The sequence below is a fragment of the Zosterops lateralis genome, assembly GCF_965231275.1.
Source record: "Zosterops lateralis genome assembly, chromosome: 20".
Classification (NCBI taxonomy): Eukaryota; Metazoa; Chordata; class Aves; order Passeriformes; family Zosteropidae; genus Zosterops; species Zosterops lateralis.
The window spans coordinates 9,803,161-9,823,098 of NC_139780.1; the positions used below are offsets into that span (position 1 = coordinate 9,803,161).

Sequence of the window (19,938 nt, forward strand, 5' to 3'; positions counted from 1 at the left end):
AAGAGAGGACACTGTAGAACAAAACCAAGGGAAGAACAGATGGGAAAAGATGTCAGTGCTGGGTGGTATTCCTGATTCCTTAAATCACTGTTATCAACAGATGGGCAGTGAGGGACAGTGCAGGGAGCATTTTAGCACCCCAAAAAAAAGCTGCACTGGAGCCACGGTGTTCTGTGATTATCCTGTAAAAGCCAAGCTGCTCTGAGGTCTAAAACTCTCTGTATTCCCGGGGGGGGGGAAACCACTGCCCCCATTTCACAGCTGCTGGGACAGAGTTTTGGGGTACAGGGTGGCAGCTGAGGGGACACAGGAGATGTGATGGGGCCCAGGGAAGCCCCGAGGGGCAGGGCAGACCCTTCCTTGCCCCAGGGCAGGGTAAGGGGAGCTGAAGGCACTGCCCTCTCTGTCAGAGGATGGATGAAATGCTTGCTTTGGCAGCTGAAGGCAGCTCTCCCAAGCCAAGCCACGGGGAGAGATGATAGATTCGAGCCCTTGGCAAGGTTTTCATGTTCTTATCATTAAGAAGTTTGTTGATTCATTTGGCTGCATGGCCATTTTCTTTAGCATGAGTGTCTTTAGCATAACGTAGTGGAAGTTGTGGGTAAATCCAGCTAACTCTAACCAGAGGGAGCATCTGCTCAGGGCTTTGCATCTCCTCAAGCTCAGCATCTTATCCCGTGTTTTACAGGTCCAGGAGGAGGCTGACAGGAGGCTGGGGTGCTGTGGGGATGCACAGTGGGGCCCAAATCCACAGCCTGGCTCAGGGACATGGATACTCCCATGGCCCCAGTTTCAGCTCAAGCTGCCCAGGGAGTGTTCTTGTGTGTGGCTGACCATGAAGGAGGGCTAATTGGAGGGCTAATTGCTGCTGTGAGCACTGGCCCCATCTCAGTCCCCATGTGCCGACACTGGGAATAAGTTCTGGGCTGGGAATCAAGGCTGTTCCCAGAGAGCCCTGGGGCATCTCAAAATCTGACAGATACAAGCTTGGGGATCAGCACCTACCCCAAGACTTCCTTCCACCCTTCCCCAGAGCAAAACCTGCTGCTGGAGTTACATTAAGCCTTTCTTTACCTCCCCACTTCCACTCAAACCAGCCATCTAAAGGAGTCCTGTGATGGTCCCAGTACCAATCAATGAGCTGCTACTGCAGAGCTCTGGATACTCCTGTCCAAGCTGTGGCTCCCTGAGCTGCTTCTGCAGCTGCTGAGGCAACAAATCCAGGCTGTTCCTGCAGGATCTACAGTGGAGCTCACAGTGGCAGGGCCACACCTGGGAGCTGCTGGAAGCATATTCCTGCCATCCCAAGTGAGGAGGATTGTGGGTGGCACTCAACAGGGTGGGTGAAAAGGGGCCAGGACCAACTTCTGCTGCATCAGAACTCAGAGGAAGGGGCTGGGAAATGGGAGCAGGATGTCAAGAGAAGGCTAAAGGAAGAAGATTATTTGTGGCCATGGCTCTGTCAAGAAGCTGTGACAGCAGAGAGCAAGGCCCCAGCTGACAAACACCAGCATGGACTTCCCAACATGCCCACCGAGGGGGACAGGGAGTTTTCTTCTTGCTTAAACCTTCTCCTGACTTCCTGCTCCCAGACCTCTGGCCCTTCCTTCCAAATTAACTCCCAACAGAACATTTTCACCATCCCACCCCCACTTACCTCCTGCTTCCAAGGAGATGGAAACCATGCATTGAGCACAGGGCTATTACAAGTTGAGAACAGCGATAAATCAGATTTACTGTAATTAAAGGCACATCTCCTACCTTGCTTTGTGGGTTCTGTTCCCTGGAGGGCTGCCCATGGTGACAGTGGCATTGGAGAAGGGTGTCTCTGCAGAGCTGTTGGTGGCTTTGCTCAGCTCCATGTAGGTGCTGTTGAGCGAGTAGGTGACGAGGCCATCACTGTCCTCGTAGTCCACGTAGAGGCTGTCCACGGGTGACCCCACCGAGTTGATCGGGTCCCCCTGGGCGAAGATGCTGTTCATGGTCATGTTGAGCAGCAGCTCCTTGGAGTCCGAGGCCTTGCCCAGCAGCTTGTCTGTGATGGCATTCTCCAGCAGGAACTCCCTGGAGCTGAGCCCGGGCTCTCTGTCGTCATGGTCTGTCTGGTAAGTAGACCTGGTTACGTTTGAATCTAGATTGGAGCCAACAGGGGGGAAACCACAGTGACAACCACAAAGTGCACGGAGCCTGGGAGGGGAAAGCAGCCCGGAGCAGCAGGGATGGAGCCTGAGCAGCCACACAAGGGGAGAGAGGCAGGGGTTGGGGGCTGGGGAGGGGGAATCTCATGGGTGTGCACCTTAAAGAGGGGTTTATCCCACTATGGTGTGGCCAGAGGGGAGCTCAGCACCCGCCAGCACTGCCCAAAGCAATAGCAGAGGTGAAAGGAAGGTGCCCTCCTGGCCCCACAGCCCATGCAGCCATGCTGGGAAGGCACTCCAGGCACTTTGGGGGTGGGATGCCCAAGGGACTCAAATGGGGACGAGCTGCTGGGGGCTTTGGAGGAGTGGGAGGTGATGGGAGATGCTGTGGTGGGGAGTTTTGTGCACCCAGGGCTCTCCTGTCCTTGGCATGAAGCAAAGCACAGCAGGGCACAGCAGGGAGATCTCACCCGGTGTCCAACCCCCACACGCCCCCACCAGAAACCAGAATCTGAAGGGCAAAGAGGATTTGTGAGCAGAGATGTTTTAAAGAACTTTCCAAGGTTTCCAAAACACAAACCAGCAGAACCACCAGAGGTAGAAACAGAGCATTTCTCAACAAGAGCTCTGAGAAGCAAAACAGTGAGGCCCAAGTCTCCTCCTTACCTTGGGGTTGTTTGCCCTTCAGTTTTGGCTCACAGTCAATTGTTTCTGCTCTTTCATAGACCTCATTGGTTTCCTGACCTTTGCTCAAGTTTAAATCTTCCTCCGTGTCCTGCCTTCCAAACACCTGGTTCTCCAAGTCTATCCTTTCCCTGGAGATTTTCCCAAAGTAGGTTGCATTGTGCTGGATAAAGCCCAATGGCACGTCTCCATCGAACTCCCGGCTCTCCTCACTCTCCGACTCAGAGAAGGTGTAGTAGATGGGCTGCAGATTTTTTGAGTGTGGCTTTCTCAGGAGAGTGTATTCAAACGTGATGGATGGGTTCTTGCCATTTTGATTCCAGACCTAGCCAAGAAATCGAGTTGTTAGCTGGTGCAGGGAGATTGTGGCACGCCAAGCATGGGATTCATCTTGGACCTGACAGGTGGGGATCACCTATTCTGCTGTTTCCAGCCTGTTTTCCTTCATAGTTGGAACCCAGCACCATTTTCTGAGGGTTATTTGGCAGTGTTGCCATAGGGGTTAACCCCAGCTCAGGAGCCACAGGTCACACTTCCTCCTCAGCCACTGAGTGACCACAGCCGCTTCACAAGAACATCACTTACAAAGCCATTTTTTGTGGCTTTCTGAGGAGCACACCCTTCCCTGCAGCTGCTACACCCCACTGGGGCTGATGAGACAACCTCATAGTGATCTAATGCTTTTTAAGCACCCAAGAAACCATCCCTTCCCCTTCCAGAGAAGCATGGGACTACGTGGAAGATGTCAGGAGTTGGGCCTTGGCTGGCTGCCTGGAAGAAAATTAAGGGACTTTTCTCCAAATACCTGGTTTTACATGGTTTGCTTTTGAGAAAGAATTAGGGTTTAAGGTTTATGCACTTGTCTAAGCTTTCTGGCCCAGTTTCTTATTTTTGCTTTTCCTGCCAGGTAACTTGGATAAAAATGCCAAGGAGCAGAAGAGAAATCCCCTTGCAGTGCTTGAGGCATCTTCTCCCCACAGAGAGGAGTTACCAAACCCACATTCACCACTCACAGCCCTGCCTGGACCCAAGAGCGGTGACACAAGTAAAATAGGGTTGGATAAGGAACTGGGAAGTCACCGCTCCCTCTCCCCACCTCATGTGAAACCACGGCAGGACTCTGCTCCCAAACTCACCCCTCCCTCAACCCAAGGTGGATTATCTCTTCCCCATCATGAAAACGTGAGCAGTCAAAGCTCACCATTATGTTCAGCCCTTGATTTGTGGGTCCCTGGGCAACAATGTACTCGATGCCGGTCTCATACACATCCATGGGCCGGCGGTACTTGAACACCGTGCCTGCAATGTTGAAGTTCTTTGGGCTATCCACTTTATAGTTCCCATTGAAGAAATAGTACCCAGCTTCATCAGCCACAGCTTCAAAGGAGAGAGAACACAGTCAGTGCTGTCACATGCAAGGGCAAAGCTCTGGATGCTGCCCCTGCTTCGTTCAGGGGGTAAAATCAGAGTGTCACAGCAATAAAATGGGATTCTCCTACATGACAACGCATTGGTTGCCTGTTTGTAACACACACCATGCGAGGGTGCATTGCAGAGTTCTGGGATGTGCCCCTCCACATTGCAAACCCCTGGGGGTATGGGTCACACTCATCCCTGGCTTCTGTCACCCCCTTGGCACCAGCAGGATCATTGAACAGTCCCAGCTCTGCAGAGAGCACTGGCAGGTGGCCAAGGGCAGGAGCTGCCTCCTTGGGGGCTGATGGCCCCTGGGCCAGCAGTGGCCCAAGAGAGGTGACCCCAAGCTAGCCCACATCAAGCTTTTTTCATCCACAGAATCATCCTTGAATGGTTTGTATTGGAAGGGACCTTGGAGTTTATCCCACTCCTGCCATGGGAATGGACATCTTCCACTGGAGCAAGCTGCTCAAAATCCCCCCCAGCCTGGCCTTGAATACTCCCAGAGATGGGACAGGCACCTTCCAGAGGCCACAAGCCCCTGAGGCAGCAAATGTGCTTCTCTTTGGCAAGTCTGGATTTTCCCAAACTGCTCCTGAGCAGCTCTGTCACCTCCCCCATGAGATGGGTGTGTGGTCACCAACACTTCAGCAAGGACACATGTAGGCCACATCCCCTTGGTGCTGTTGTCCTTGCACATTCCCCAAGCAGGGGAGTGTTAAGGGGATCACAAGGGAGGTGAAGTCACTTGGCCATCTGTGCTCCAGCACCAGGGCGTCTGTCACACCCCGCTGAAATCCCAACAACATTCACCAACATTTTCTGCTCTAAAGCAGTCAAAGTGTTGACAAACACAGCCCAGGTGCTGGGACTGCAGAAAGGAGCAACACCCTGGCTGGGACAGCACGGTTGGATTTACATTGCCTACGGATTTAACTCATGTCTGCAACAAACAGACTCGCTGATCCTTGTGGGTCCCTTCCAACTACTCAGGATATTCTGTGATTCTATGACAAAACCACATCCAGCTCCGTGTTGGAAAAAGCATTAGCCAGCATAGGCATGCACATCCTAGGGAAGCACCAAGAGGTTATACACACCCAGAACATCTGCAGACTTTTTCCGTTCCACTATCTGGATATCCCTGGCTCCGGCGGGAATGTGCGTTACCAGGGAATAGCCTACGGGAAACGACGGATTAATGAAAGGATCTTTGTAACCAGTGATCTGAGCAAAACCCTCCTCAGGCAGAGCTGCACTCCATCAAACACGCTGGCCTGGACACACGTTTTTAATGAGTAATGGGTTAAAAAGCCTCAACCCTTTGTGTTTTAGGCTGCAAACGGGAGGTTACTGGTAATAGAAAAGAAAAATGTGTGAATTGTGTGTCCTTGTTTGTGGAGGAAAAACACATCCACGAAGGGAAAGGATTCAATTCTTACATGTACAAATACCATGTTTAACTAAATTGGTGTAAGAAAATACATCTGCATATGGTTTTATTAGCTAGAGAGGCTGTTGTGTGGTTCTCTATTGATCCCAAAACCCCAGCAGAGGGTGGGAGCTGGTTTCTCCTCTGACTCCTCTTTGCTTAGCACCAGACAAGAGATGGGACAGGACAGGTCCTCCCACAAGCACTGAAGTTCCTGCAGTTTGCTCCATCTCAGAGAGCATTAATCACAATTCCTGAATTAGATTGTTATATTTAGGACATGTAGGTTCAGCTGCTTTACATCACACCGATTTTTGAAATCCTGGTCTTTCAAGACTTTGTTGCTTCCTGTTATTACAGATCATTTATTTCTAGTCTTACTGGGTCATGAGTGTCCTGTTTTTGGCTAAATGACTAAAAGAGACTAAAATAGATACCAGCCTCTTGCATAACCCTTTTGCACAACTCATCATCAGAGACCTCTGCTGTCTGACAAACACCACGCAAATTTCTTGTTTTGGTTTGGTTTTTTTCTTTAAAGAAGGTTTTCTCTGCCCAAATCCACAAGCGGCATTAACACGCATAGAACACACAGGAAAAACTAAAGCTGGACAGTTGGTAAGACCTTAAAGTGATTTAGAGAAAAAAATGAGTCCATTTTAAACCCAGCCCTTGGTCCCCAAAGCCTTACCAAGATGAGAATTTCCTTTCCGGTAACTGCCGGTTACGTGGGTGCAGCTGCTCCCATCTCCTTGGCAAACTCCACATTTATCCAAGGTGTGGGTGGAAAAGAGAATGCCATCACAGCCAATAGGCTAAAAAATGCACAGACAGAGCACTGAGGGTCAGGCAAACGTCGCACCCACTGCGATTCTCTGCATGCTACTAACAGTATTTTTGCTATAATGTTTAACAACCTCACATTTTCCAGACACGCAAACCCCTCGGAAATCCGTGTATTTGCAGGATGTTCCATCCCTGGCCTGAACCATTAACTGTCTCTGACCATCCACGGTGGTGCAATGAAGGTCACAGGGCTTGCTAGAAATGTGAACATAGTCATCTAAGGGGAAAGGATATAAAGAGAGATTCAAAACCAGCAGAAACACCACAACTTCCATCCTACCCAAGCCAGCAAACCTCTGCCAAGCTAAACAACAGCAGCACAACTGCAGAGCAGTGAGAGTTCAGCAGTTGCCATCTCTTGTGTCTCAGGATAGACAGGAGATGGCACTTGGACAGTGTGACAGTCTCTGCACAGCCTCTGGCAGGAAAAGGTGCCCCAGGGATGCCAAGGGCATCACCAGCAGCAGCCCAGGGCAGGCACTGAGGCAGCAGCACTGCTTTGTGCAAGGACATTACACAAAAACATGCATGTTCACATAGCAACACATCATACCTGAGTTAAACTCACAGATATATTGTTGGAAATACACATGTAAGACTATGTGCAAAACCATAGCAACTCAGAGCTTTTTATAATCTGTAACTTTTCCATAAATATTCACCCAAGATGGACTTAATTCACCCTTTGCTTTCTGCAGACAACAGCTGCCTGGCAGCACCCACCAGAAGATTAATCCCACATTTTATAATATCCACAGCAAGCAGATGACAAACTCGTATTTGCATCGGAACCCCGATGCCAACTGTTTGTCTCCACCAACTCCTGAGCAATCAGAGCCCCAGTGGCCTGCACACCCAAGCAAGGCAGCATCAGTGTCAAAATATTCTGCTGCAAATCCCCCAGGAACGCCTGCTTAAACACAAAACAATTCCTGCAAGGTCTCTGGTGAGTCAGCTTGAGCAGCAAATGTGTTTAAGGAAATTGTCACCTTCAAGGGACAAAAGCCACCAAGGAGAAATAGCTCATGGGCTAAACTCTACCTCGCTGACCCTGCCAAGGCTGGAGGGCCAGGGGCTTGGTACACAGGGAAACTGATTTGATGAAGATAATTGGGTTTGGGTATGTACAGAGACCCTTAAAACAAAGTTACAGTAGATCCCATCTCTATTTTTAGGCACCCAAATGTGAATTTGAAGAACCTGAGCTCAGGACAAGAGTCCTGGCTTCCCAGTAGCACTAAAGCTCATCCATGGCTTGTTTAATGCTTGATTTTGATGGGAGTTCAGTGCCTAGAAGTTCAATAAAATCTCAGTTTCTGAATCCCAAGTTGTTTCTGCAGTTCCTGCTCACCCCAGATGACCAAAGTGACTGGCTGCATCTCGCTGACATTTGACAGAGCACACAGACCAAAAATCACTGAAAACAGCACAGCCAGCAGTGGCCCTGGCTCTGAGGACACTTGTCTGGGTGAGCACGACTGTCCCTGCCAGCACAGCCCATCACCCCTTGCTCCCACATCCTCCTGCAGCCTCTGGACCCCAGGAGCTGCGACCAACACAGGCTACAGACACAAATTCATGTTGTTATTTAATTTTCAAGCTACCCTGCAGCTACCAAACAAGCCTTTGAACTTGAGAGACAGCTGATTGTGCCTCCCGAAAAACCACTTTAAAACAGCAGAGGAGGAGCCTTCCTGCGGGCTGTAGCATCATAACTATCAAAATATTTGGCTGAGCATTATGAAACACACAAAGAATGTCTTGTTACCAGGATATAAAGGTTTCCATTGATACGTTCTGCCATTGTACACATGGGAGTTAAATGATGAGCACTGCTCCTCTCGAAAGCTCCTTCCATTCACAGGGCACTCCTAGAATGGGATACATTAACATCCTGAGGGAAACAAAGTGCGGGAAAGGTTTCTGGCACATCACCACCAGCTGCAAGGAGTGTTTCCATCACCTTCCCCAGCAAGGGCCACATCCTCCTTCTCCTTATCCTCCTCCTCCTCCTCCCCCCACCACTGCAGGAAGTCCCTGGGAATTGTTGCCAGAGCCACTCTCTGGTTTTTATGGCAAAATTCCCAAATCCCAGACACTGGTGATGAGAATCAAAGAAGGGAACTTGGAGGGGGTGAAAGCTAAGGGACAAATGGTGTCCCCTCTCCAAGGCGCCCAGGAATGCCATACATGGCTTCCCACACTGAGTGTTCCCAATGAGACAAAGGATATCCTTACTTGGACTTTGCAGAGCTGGTATCTTTTGGATGTTCCAGTGCAAGTTTTATTAGCCAGCCCACTCACTGACTTCCTTCTGAATAAAGAAACAAGAAATGGTGGTTAGTTGGGGGGCAGAAATCATTTTCCCTTGTTTAAATATATCTACTCTCTGCCTCTGTAAGGTCAGTGTCCACACAGAGATTTGTTAGTCTCCCTGGAGCTGGTAGCAAAGGTCTCTGTGGCTTTGTCACCTGAATCATCAACTATCCCAGGAGGTATCGGGAGATGAGGGCCTGGGGACAAGGTTTACAAAGTGGATTTTGTCAACCACACTGCCCAGGGAGGGCAGAGCCAGGCACAAAGCAGATGGAATCAGTGGGTCCCCAACCAGCCCTGCCCCAGGAGGTCCTCACTGCTGTGCCTCAAAGCCTTGAGAACAGCCTCAGTCTGTGCCTGCTGCCCCTCTGCTCCAACCCTTGCTGGACAAACTGCAGGGCCAGCACAGGAATCCCTCAGCTGCTGCTGCTGGCTGGGATGCCCAAAGCTCAGGAATAACCTCCTGCTGAAGCAGGGTTTGTCAGAGACAATTCCACCAGTGCCAGACACATTTCCACCAGTGCTTCTCTCTGAGAGGTGACCTTTTGGGTCAGCCAAACCTCCTCAGACCATGGAGGACCCCCTGGGCAGCCCATGGGTGCTGTACCTCTGCCTCAGGCAGTGCCTCTCCTGGGATTTGACACCTCCCCCACAGGTCCTGGTGCATGCTGTCCACTTGGTCCACTCTCCCCACCAGTAAGCAGTGACATCTGAGCCCTCCTCCAGGCTGTTGGACGTCTGTGTCAGGTCCTGCTTGGAGCACAGAGGAGGAAAATGAAAGAAGAGACACATCCAAATCTCAGAGCTCATGTGGGGACACTGAGGACACCCCTCCTCTCCCAGCCTGCCCCGCTCGACCCAGGCATTGCCTTCTCCAGCTGAGGTCAAGCCTGAGGTTTCCATCCCTGCATTCTTGCAATTGTGTTTTCATTACAAAATTGGAATGAAGTGGCAATATTTGGGATTCCTCAGGAAAGGAAACTCTCATTGTTTTGCTCAGTTGGCGAAACCGAGCTTCCAAACAACCCTAAACTCTCCGAGAGTTGGTGCTCTCTGACTCTTGCTCCACAGAGAATTCAGGGAGCTGCAGAGCCAGCTGCAGCTGAAAGCTCCACTTGAAGCTTCAACAAGCCCTTGCAAAACCCCTCTGCAGCAGGAGAGCAGCTCAGTGGGTGTCAGCAGGGTGGAGTAGCCTGTGTGCCCTCTTTGCAAGCACAGGTTTGTCACTTCAGAGGGGTCCCTGACACCCCTACCTCCCACCCCCCATTGTGACTGTGCATTAGAGGGCAAAGGAACTGCAAAGATTGTGTGGAAAAGTAAATGAAAGCTCCGGCGACTGCAGGGAGCAAGGAGTGATGCTCACCCAAGAGCAGGGCATGGCCCTTCAGGGTCCTTGAAATGCTCTGTGGATGCTCTTAGCCATGGAAGGTACAACTTAGGTTAAACCCAGACTAAAGAGTGAAGGCAAGTCAGAAGTCCTCACAATTTTTGGAGGCCTGGTGCATGCACAGAGCAGCTCTGCAGGCCCAGGGGGTTCCCATCCCAGAAGCCAGAGCATTTTAAAGCCCAGAGACCCCCCCAAAACATGATACCCTTACCTGAGCTATCACAAAGACAACGTTGCCCACAAGAAGAAGAGCCAGGGTCCCTTTCAGTTGCAACTGAGCACTGCTGGAGATGCTGCTCCACCTCCACTTGGATATCTTCATCCTAGAAAGCAACCAAACACTGCTCAGAGCACAATTCCCACCCAGGCCCACGACCAGCAGCAGCTTTGCCTGGGTTCCACAGCTCTTCTGCTCAGCTCAGTGACACCAACCACCAGCAACTGCAGGGACTCGAGCCTGAAGTTTTACTTGATTAATAGAAGCATTAACATGGTGCAGGTTCCCTTCCCAGCTCGGTTTTTATCTGTCAAACCACAACTTTGCACTGGTTTCCAGTGGCTGCACCTGACACTGCTCCAAGCCTGCCTTGGAACAGAGCCTGGCTCACACCAAAGTGTGTAGCCACAAGTGCTCCTGGATCTATAAAAGCAGTGCATTTAAATATCCCCATTTACAGGACTGCTCCTGGAAGAATGAGATGAAAGTCTTCAAAAACAAAAAAATGCAATTAACAGCCATTATTCATCCTTTTTTTTTTCATTTATTCCACTCCAGTTCCCCTCGGTTCCCAGGGAAGACGCCTGTTCTTACAGAAAAGACACGACCCACAATTAAAGAGCAGAAATGAAGTTTCCCAAGTGTCAGCCTTTCATCTCTTTCTCCATCTGCCTCATGAAAGAGAATAACCCAGAATGGCATTTTCTTAAATAAAACCCAGCTCAAAACCACAATACGTTTTATTGTGAACCTCCCTGCAAGAGCCAGAAAGGAGCAGGTTTCAGGAAATCATGCTTCCAAGCAATCAAAGCAGTTCATGTCTGTCAGGAAAAAGAAAGGGAAAAAAATATCCTCCCCTAAGCTAATTTCCCTTGAAAAGCAGCTAGACAGTATCTTTGGGAAGCAGGGGGGTGGGAGAGGTGATGCTCTTGGGGAGAGAGGGCAGGACTGCAGACCTGCAAGTTAAAGAGCTTCTTTGCTACTTTTTTTTTTTTTCTTCTCCTTGCAAAGGTTTTGAAATCGCAGGATTGCCGGCAACACCAGCCCCGCTTTGCTGTCTGGCTTAGAAAAATTACCCGAGGGCTTCCAGGTCCCCAAATCCGCTCTGCAATCGCCCTGGGGGAGAGGTGCAGCATGCTAAAGAGCCTTTCCAAGAGGCACATCCATTGATTAATGGGAGCCCGGAGCGCTTGGCCGGGGATCCCGCGGACAGGTGGCTGAGCCTTGCCTTACACTTGGTTCTCATTAAAGCTCCCAGACACTCCTGACTCGAAGCCAATACCAGAGCGCGCTCCGAGTTTATCCTACAGGCGCTCGGGGCTGCCTGGTTAAATGAAGGGAAAATTAAGAAAGAGGCGGGGGGGAGGGATGTGGCCGAGCAGCATCGCGGAGTCGGTACCGGGGCTAGCCCCGCACGGGGCCATGCGGGGCTGGGATGCGAATCTGGGATACAGAGCTGGGATGAGGGGCTGGGATGCGGGGCTGGGATGAGGGGCTGGGATGAGGGGCTGGGATACAGAGCTGGGATGAGGGGCTGGGATGCGGGGCTGGGATGCGGGGCAGGGATGCGGGGCAGGGATGCGGGGCAGGGATGCGGATCTGGGATACAGAGCTGGGATGCGGATCTGGGATACAGAGCTGGGATGCGGGGCTGGGATGAGGGGCTGGGATGCAGGGCTGGGATACAGAGCTGGGATACAGAGCTGGGATGCGGATCTGGGATACAGAGCTGGGATGCGGGGCTGGGATACAGAGCTGGGATGCGGGGCTGGGATGAGGGGCTGGGATGCAGGGCTGGGATACAGAGCTGGGATGCGGGGCTGGGATGCGGATCTGGGATACAGAGCTGGGATGCGGGGAAGGGATGCAGGGAAGGGATGCGAGGCTCCAATTCCACCGAGCGGGTAGTGGGGAAGGGTCCAGTGGGGCGCGACCCCTGCGGGGCCGGGATGGGACGGGCAGGACAGGACGGGACAGGATGGGACAGCACGGGACGGGCCGTACCTGGCGGCGGCGGCGGGGCCGGGCAGGACGATGCTCCGGGGCCGGGCGGGAGCGGCGGCGGCGGCGCGGAGCGGAGCAGCGGCGGCCCCAGACGCTCCCTCCCTCCTTCTCCCTCTCCCGACTTCAAAGGGCAGCCAAAAGCGCCGGGGCTTCCAGCGAGGAGGAGCCGCCGCAGTGGCTCCCCCCAGCCCGCGCCGGCCGCTCTTATAGCGGCGGCGGGGGGGGAGGCAGGGGGGAGAGCGGGCGGAATTCACACCTCTCGGCCCGGGATGCCCCCACCCCGGTTAACCCCTCGCCTCCCCCGGCGCGGGCCGCGGCCGCCAGCCGGTTTCCTGAGGCGAGACCGGGGGGGCACAGGCGGGGGGAGCCCGCACCGCACGCATGCGTTACCGCCGGTCGCGCAATGCCGGGGCCCCCCGGGAACCCCCGGGACGGTGTGCGCTCCCTGGCACCGGGGACCCTCCCGAGGATGCTCCTCTTCACCCCCCCCACGCGCACTCCCCGGGAGGATGCTCCTCTTTTCCCCCTCCTCGGGCACCCTCCGGAGGATGCTCCTCTTTCTCCCCCGGGAGGATGCTCCTCTTTCCCCCCTCCCCGGGAGGATGCTGCCCTCCCCTCCTCGGGCGGCAGAACGGTACCTGCTGCCCCTACCCCTCCACCCACCCCATCATCGCAGGTCATCAAAAAAACCTCCTGGTCCTTCCACGGGCATTGTGCAGGCACATCCTGCCTCTGGGATGGCCGGGGAAATGGCTGGATACGGTCTGCCAAGCTTTTAATTTCACTTGTTGCTGAAAAATGAACCAAATCCTCAAGGTCCTGTGCTTTTGGTGCCATTTGGTAAAGCTCAGTGCCACTCTTGCTGCCTGAAACACTTTTCTGCTACGCAGAAAATGAGGTCAGAAAATTGGTTTGGGGCAGGACAAGAGCCATTTTGGATGGGGACAAACGCCCTGGCTCAGTGACAGCCATGCACAGGTCCTGCCTGATCTGTGTTTATGTGTCTGGAAGAAAAGCTTGTGGGGGAACAAGGCCACAGCTACAGTGTGTGCAACCTGCATTTGATATATGACACAGCTGTCTCTGCTCTGAGGTCTGTGCGTGTCAAATGTGGTGACACCCATTCCTGTGCATTCCTCAGCACATCCCAGCAGCTCTGAGCAGCCCACCTGAACAATTCCTACATCCCAGCAGACATACTTCAGCCTTTCCTCCTTCTCTCCCTGCCCAGGGCAGTGCTCTGCACTCCAGGCCATCACTGCAGGTTGTCCCACCGCCTGCTCCTGGACTTCAATGTCAATATTGAGCCCTGTCACCATTTGCCACGGGCCAGCAGCACCCACCTGCAGGGCCCTGAGGAGACTGTCCCCTCACCGTGGGGCACAGTTTCCTGCACAGCTCCCAGTTCCCTGCAGAAACCACGGCATTGGTAATTTGGACCCAGTCCTCTCTGGGATGTCTGTGTGACAGAGAATCCGTCCCAAAAAATTTACATGGGAAATGAAGTCTCCTTTTCTGTTTGGCTAAATGTCTGCCAGCCTGTTCTAATTTACCCAGCCAGGTTGATTTGCAACTTTCAATTTTCCATCGGTTGGCTGTGACCAGGACACTGGGAAAATTTAGCACTTGAGTTCACCCAACTCCTGCATTTCAAAATATCCCAGCCCGAGACATGCAGGAGAAAACCCTTTCCGTTTTGGAACAACCAGGAGGGAAAAGTCTGAACACGAGAAGTTTTAAAAGCATCGAATTATTTCACATTGAAAACGCCAGAGCAGCCTGAGTCCCTGTGAGCCCCGGCATGCCCCAGCCCCGGGGGATCCCAGCCCTGGGTGACCTCGCCCCCCGTCCTGCTGCAGGGATGCCCTGGGCTGGAGGAGGAATGCCAGAGGGTGGGATTGCTGATCCCGAGGCGAAGGCTGGGGGAGCCGGCAGCAGGCGAGACACATTCGGTCTGTGCTTCACCAAAAGTTCATCAAAGCCAAAAGATTTTTTTTAAATATACCTTTTTCTTTTTTTTTTTTTTTTCTTTTTTTTTCTTTTTTTTAAAACAGTTGAGATGACTCAGCGGTTTCTGACGCAATCCCCGTTTCATCGGAAAATTCCTAACCAGCTCCTAGTGGCAACTGATTGCTGCCATAAATCACAGTTATCCCTGGCCCCGGCAGCGCGCCTTACGCAGCCCCGGCCCGGCCCCGTGAAATCAGTAGGAGCGATGCCATCGCCTCGACAGGAGCAGAACCGGCCCCGAGAGCATCAGCCAAACCCCGCAGCTCCAACTCCTGCCACCCCAAAACCCCCAGGGACAGCGCTGTCCCCAAAGCCCCGGGGCCGTGGGTGCCTCTGCCGGCAGGTACCGCATTAATCACGGCTGGCCGGGCTCAGACAACAGCGGGTTTTATCTCCCAGTTTTTGGCAGGAGCGTTAGAAATGGTTTGCAGATGTTATTTACTGCTTTTGGGCTCGCAGTAAATTGAGACAAGATGCACCTGCATGGACAGCGAGAGGCTTTCCCACCCGGGACGGTCGCTAAGGGCTCGTGTTGGACTTTCCCAGGGAAATTTAGGATTTGGATGAGAGTCCCTGCTTCAGCTCTGCTCCCCCTGCATGCTGCACTTGGGAGAGGCAGCCCCGCCATCCCTGTGCTGGGCATTCACCCCCTGACACTGCCCCAGGACACGGTGGAGGCTTGTCCCGACAGCCACCCCGAGGGACACAGAGCAGCCCTGCCCCAGGCAGCTGCCAGGCTTTTCCATCCCAAACCGGTGCCGTGCAGAACTCAGAGTGAAAAAAAAAAAAAAAACCACCAGCGACAGACACTCCAAAATAACCTTCTGCAGTCGGGGGAGACTGGCTGCTGGTTTGGCCAGAGAAGTGCCTGTGGAGGAAAGGAGTTTCCTTGGCTGAGAGGAGTTCAACAAAACGCTGGGCTGGGCACTGGTGCTGCTGGCAGGAGCCAGGGATGCTCAGCTGAGCAGAGGAACTCAGGGTTCTGCAGGATCAGGACCAAGGGAGGGCTGGGGATCCCTGTGCTGGGGCAGTTTCTCTGTGGCAGAGGGAGCTCCATCCTCGGCCTGGAGCAGGGAGTGACAGCCAGCTCTGATCCAGGCAGGACACACTGACCTCCCTGTGCTTCCCATGGCAGGACACTCTTCCATCCTGACCCAAGCCCCAGCTCTGGGAGCTGCTGGAGCTGACACCCAGCACTGCTGAGCCACAAGCTCATCCCTGGAACAAGTTCTCCATGAGCTCTGTACCACATGGCTCTTAGTGAGCCAGAGCCATGGACATAGAGTTCCAGCAGCACATTCACAGTCAAATCAGCCCTTTTGTGGCTCAGCCCTTGCATTGGCACAGCAGATAGGATGGCTCTGCTGTAGCCAGGCCCCCCAAAATCCCTGCCCAGGTCCAGGAGTATGAGCATGGTCAGGAGTCTGTTGGCCCAGGACCCCCCCCCCCCCCGCCAGCAACTCTGTCTTCCCTCAGGAATGAGACAACTGATTGGTTTTCTTCCTTTTTCATCCTGACTGCAGAAGTGATGCATTTGTTTGACACTTCTGCAGTAATTTCCAGGCCAGACTGGTGTGGCATGGGCAGATTAAAGCTGTCCACGGAGTGTGTGAGGTCCATGCACGACCAGAACTTCACCAAGGGGATCAAAGCCCCCCAAAAAGCCCCTGGCAGCCAAGAGCTGCAGCTGTGGCCCACCACTGGGTAACTAAAACAAGCAAAGAGGAAACCAAAAGGAATATTCTTTGGAGGGAGGAGTATTCTTTGGAGGCAGAAGAGTCCTTTGGAGCTGGTGCCTTGCAGAGTGACCTGCGGCACAGTGTTGGGCAAGCTCATCCCTGCATGTCCCCACGCACTGGGGACGGGGCTGATTTATGTCACGTTGGCGTGAGGTTTTCATCCAGGGAGATTTTTGCAAAATGTTGAGTCAAACTAAACCAGCCAAAGCTGCTGAGCTGCTCTCACCATCAGATTCCTGTGAAAAAATGTCTCTGGGCAGTCTGAAAGCCACAAGTGACAGCAGTGGCCCCAGGTATGGTCATGGCTGTGGAGTTTCAATGGCTTTGAGAGCCTCTTTTTTCTGTGCAGACTTCCATTTTACCTGTCCCCAAAGGTTACACCTTCCTGCAAGAACCTGGAGGAGCTTCCAGGCAAGTCAGGCTGGATTCAAAATTTTAGCTATTCAAAGATTGAAGGGGGGAAAAAAAGTACAAAGGCTTTTCTTTGAATGGAATGAGTCTGACATGGAAGTTGAGCAGTATTGCGCTGAGGGCCATCAGCTATGCAGCCCTGCCAACCACAGGCATTCAAAATCCATGAGTCAGACTCCCCAAAAACCCTAAGACTGGTTTCATTCCCTTTTTGGATTTTGAGCCTTGAAGAATCACAGCTTCAAGCATTTCTCTGCAGAAAATTACTTTTTTTTTGACCAACGGGATGAGAGCTGAGACCCTCAACGTAGTTACTGGGCTCCAGAAGTTATGACTGTAAAAAAAAACCCCATTAAACACCATGAAATGAGCAATAAACTTCTGCACTGCCTCCATGAATTTGGCAGTGGGGGGGCCACCCCAGGACACCCCAAAGGGAGGAGCAACAGAAAACTGAAGTGACAGGAAATCAGATGTCCTTATCATTAATGGTGACATGCTTGTCATGGGCTGAAAGGAAAGGGAAGAGTGAAAAAACCCTAAGGAAAACATCATCAGGAATACCTGTGAGCAATATGCATAATAGGTTTATTCAACAGGGAGACAGGAAGGGGGATTTTTTTATTTTATTTTTAAGGTAAGTATTCAGCTAAAGCTGCCTCAAATGGGGCCAGGCCTTAGGGAGAATGGGTATTTTAAGTGGCAATTTATTCCACTACTAAAATGAGAAGGATGCAGGTGCTTTGGCAGGGCTGGGCCCAGGTGATCAGAGCTGGAGCTGCAACAGCAGCTGAGCAAGGGCTCAGGCACAGCTGGTGGCTCTGCCTTTATGGGGCTCCTTTCCCTGCTGCCAGGGCCTGTGTCTGGGCTCCAGCTGCCCAGAAAGCTTTCTCCACATCAGGATGTCACCTCCAGCCCTGATCAGAGACAGCAGTGGCTGGGGAGAGGTGTTTGATCCAGGCGCTGCTCCCTTCCCTTCTCCAGCCAGGCAGGAGTGCCCTGGGCTGCTCCACTCCACACCAGGTGCTTCCACACCAGGATCCCTGAAAAATAAAGACAGGAAATCCTCACAAAATGGATGGTGCCATGCTGGCCAGATTGCTCAGGGCTCCTCAGGGCTCTGCCACATCAACCTGCTGAGACCAGGCCACCATCCAGGTTCTCACCATCAGAGTGCACAAGCTGAAGGGTTGTGGGGATGAAGAATTAAACTCTGAAGTAATGGGAGTGGTAAAAGACATTGTGTAGCATCACAGTCCTTCAAACTGCAACCCCAGGTAGAACTGCAACTTCACTCTTTGTTTTTTGGGTCATTATCACCAGTATTTCCAATCTGGCAGTGACTGGTGACACTCAACAGAGCAGGTTTCAATTCTAACCCAGTCTACACCACAGGCAGATGAAAGATCATCCCATACTTATCCTAAGGAGAAAATACTCTCAATACTCTCAGCTGGCACAGCCCTCTCATCCCCTGTTCCAACACACACCACTTTCAAACCATCACCCTCATATTAAAAATAAAACAAAACTCTCTGTGTCTCTTTCCTTCACTGAGCAGCATCTGAGTTGAAACGGTAGAAGTGCTTGCAGAAAGCCATGGTTAATGTTACCCTGGAAGGATCCAGGACAGCATACCAGAACCTGGGTTTGGCATCTGGGAGCCACTTTTCAGCCATATGTATCACCGTTCCTGCGTGCACACCGATCCACACCAAATTAGCCCTGTGGAATGCGGATTGAAAAATTCCCTTTCCAGGAGCACTTAAATGCAGGAGCTAAAATTTGCTCCTTCTCCATTTCCTACCTGTTTAGGAAAGAAAGAAACGAAGTCCTGGCCCTTTGTTTTTTTGGGTTCCTTCCCGGGAAGGTTTGCCCAACCCACGTCTGCACCGCAGTGTTCGCAGCCTGAACAAAGACCTTTTAAGCAGCAGCAGCCCCTGCCAGGAGCTCACCACCTGCCTGCCCCTCTCCTCCCCATTTATTTTGGGGGCTCTTTTTCAATAATAGCTGAAACACGTGTGCAACAACCCGATGGGAGGTGTTTTTTTTCTTTCCCCCCATGCCTACAGCACTGGCTGCAACCCAACCGCCAGCCCAGGGTGTGCAGCTGGGAGAGAAAAAAAAAAAAAAAAAAAAAAAACCACCCTAGAATAAAAACCCCAGCAACCTGTGGAATGTTTTCTTGCTCCTGAGAGCTCCAACACTTCCCTGCTTGGGGAGCTCCTGCCATGGCTGGCACTTGCTGCATCCAGCAGCCAATGGGGTTTCCTTTCCTGTGGGCACCAGCTGGATTTTGGGCAAAGGCTGGGGGTGAGTGGGATGTATTTAACAACTGCCTGAGGATATTTTTCACCTGATGCCGTTTGCCTTGTGCACAGCCACCACCCGTGCACATCCCTGTGTCCTCACAAGAGGTGTGGGGGCTGCTTTGCACCCAGACATGGAGGTTTGCCCTCAGCAGCAGGTTTTGAGCTGTGCTTTCAGCTCTCTGACATCCCTCTCACGGCCACAAAAGCAGCAGACTTGCAAAAGCTGGCAGATTTGACTGATTTGCAAAAGCAGGGCAGATGATGTTTTCATAGCCAGGAATCCAGAGTGGTTTGTGCAACCTCTTAACCCCAAATCTGCTCAAACCCCCCGCCCCCCCCCTGGCCCGAGGACAAGCCCTGCTGTGTCCCATGACACCGTCCTTGGTCTGAGCAGATCATGAACACAGAGTAATGGATTCATCTGAGGATATGGCCCAAAAAAAAGGAGCAGGGTACTTTGGGATGTGCTGGAGCTCTGCTTTCAGCTCAGGGCTGGACACCTGGGGAGCATCAGGGTATTTATGAGCTGGCTTGGAGGGATTCATTTTCACAGTAAATAGGGACTCGAGAGTTTTTCAATATTTATTGGTCAAGATTGAGTTTTGCAGAGTTTTGTGGTAAGTTTATAGCCTGCCCAGGCGGGAGGGCGGCTGGAGATGTGGTGTGGGCAGCATCCCGCGGAGGGATGCCGCCTGCAGCCAGCCAGGGAATGTGAATGGTTCCTGCAGTATCAGCTAAAAACGGGAGCCCTACCCGGCTCATCTGAGCCGTGCCCTGGGGAAGGCTCCCGGTGCAGAGTCAGTGTTCAATTCTCTGTGCCATTCCCTGCACATACACACCGTCACTCCCCCTCCAGAGCTCTTTCCAGCCTACTGGAGTGGTTTAAAGAGCCTTTTTTTTTTTTTTTTTTTTTTTTTTTTTCAATCCGTGCATGCCTGTCTTTCCTCCAGACCCCGTCCGTGCTATCAGCCCCAGAAATGGTGGCTCCTATCAGAGCTCCCACCCTCCCTCCCTCCTCCCCAAAGC

General features: G+C 52.3%; 1 protein-coding gene across 7 annotated transcripts in view; it reads right to left on the minus strand.

The window, feature by feature from the left end:
* ADAMTSL2 (ADAMTS like 2) overlaps positions 1-10,576 on the minus strand; it is a 28,894-nt gene extending 18,318 nt beyond the window's left edge. The window contains exons 1-10 of one of the 7 annotated variants that reach the window (XM_083875971.1): positions 10,431-10,576; positions 9,440-9,582; positions 8,755-8,830; positions 8,285-8,387; positions 6,588-6,733; positions 6,362-6,485; positions 5,339-5,419; positions 4,024-4,199; positions 2,883-3,147; positions 1,762-2,098 (exon numbers count right to left, since the gene is read on the minus strand). In XM_083875971.1, the coding sequence (XP_083732097.1) occupies positions 1,762-2,098; positions 2,883-3,147; positions 4,024-4,199; positions 5,339-5,419; positions 6,362-6,485; positions 6,588-6,733; positions 8,285-8,387; positions 8,755-8,830; positions 9,440-9,582; positions 10,431-10,541 (1,562 nt within the window). In that variant the 5' untranslated portion in view covers positions 10,542-10,576. Of the gene's footprint in view, positions 1-1,761; positions 2,132-2,804; positions 3,148-4,023; positions 4,200-5,338; positions 5,420-6,361; positions 6,486-6,587; positions 6,734-8,284; positions 8,388-8,754; positions 8,831-9,439; positions 9,583-10,430 lie in introns of those variants that run through there. The other 6 variants (XM_083875970.1, XM_083875969.1, XM_083875968.1 and 3 more) reach the window with 6 other exon arrangements.
* Positions 10,577-19,938: the final 9,362 nt, after the last annotated feature.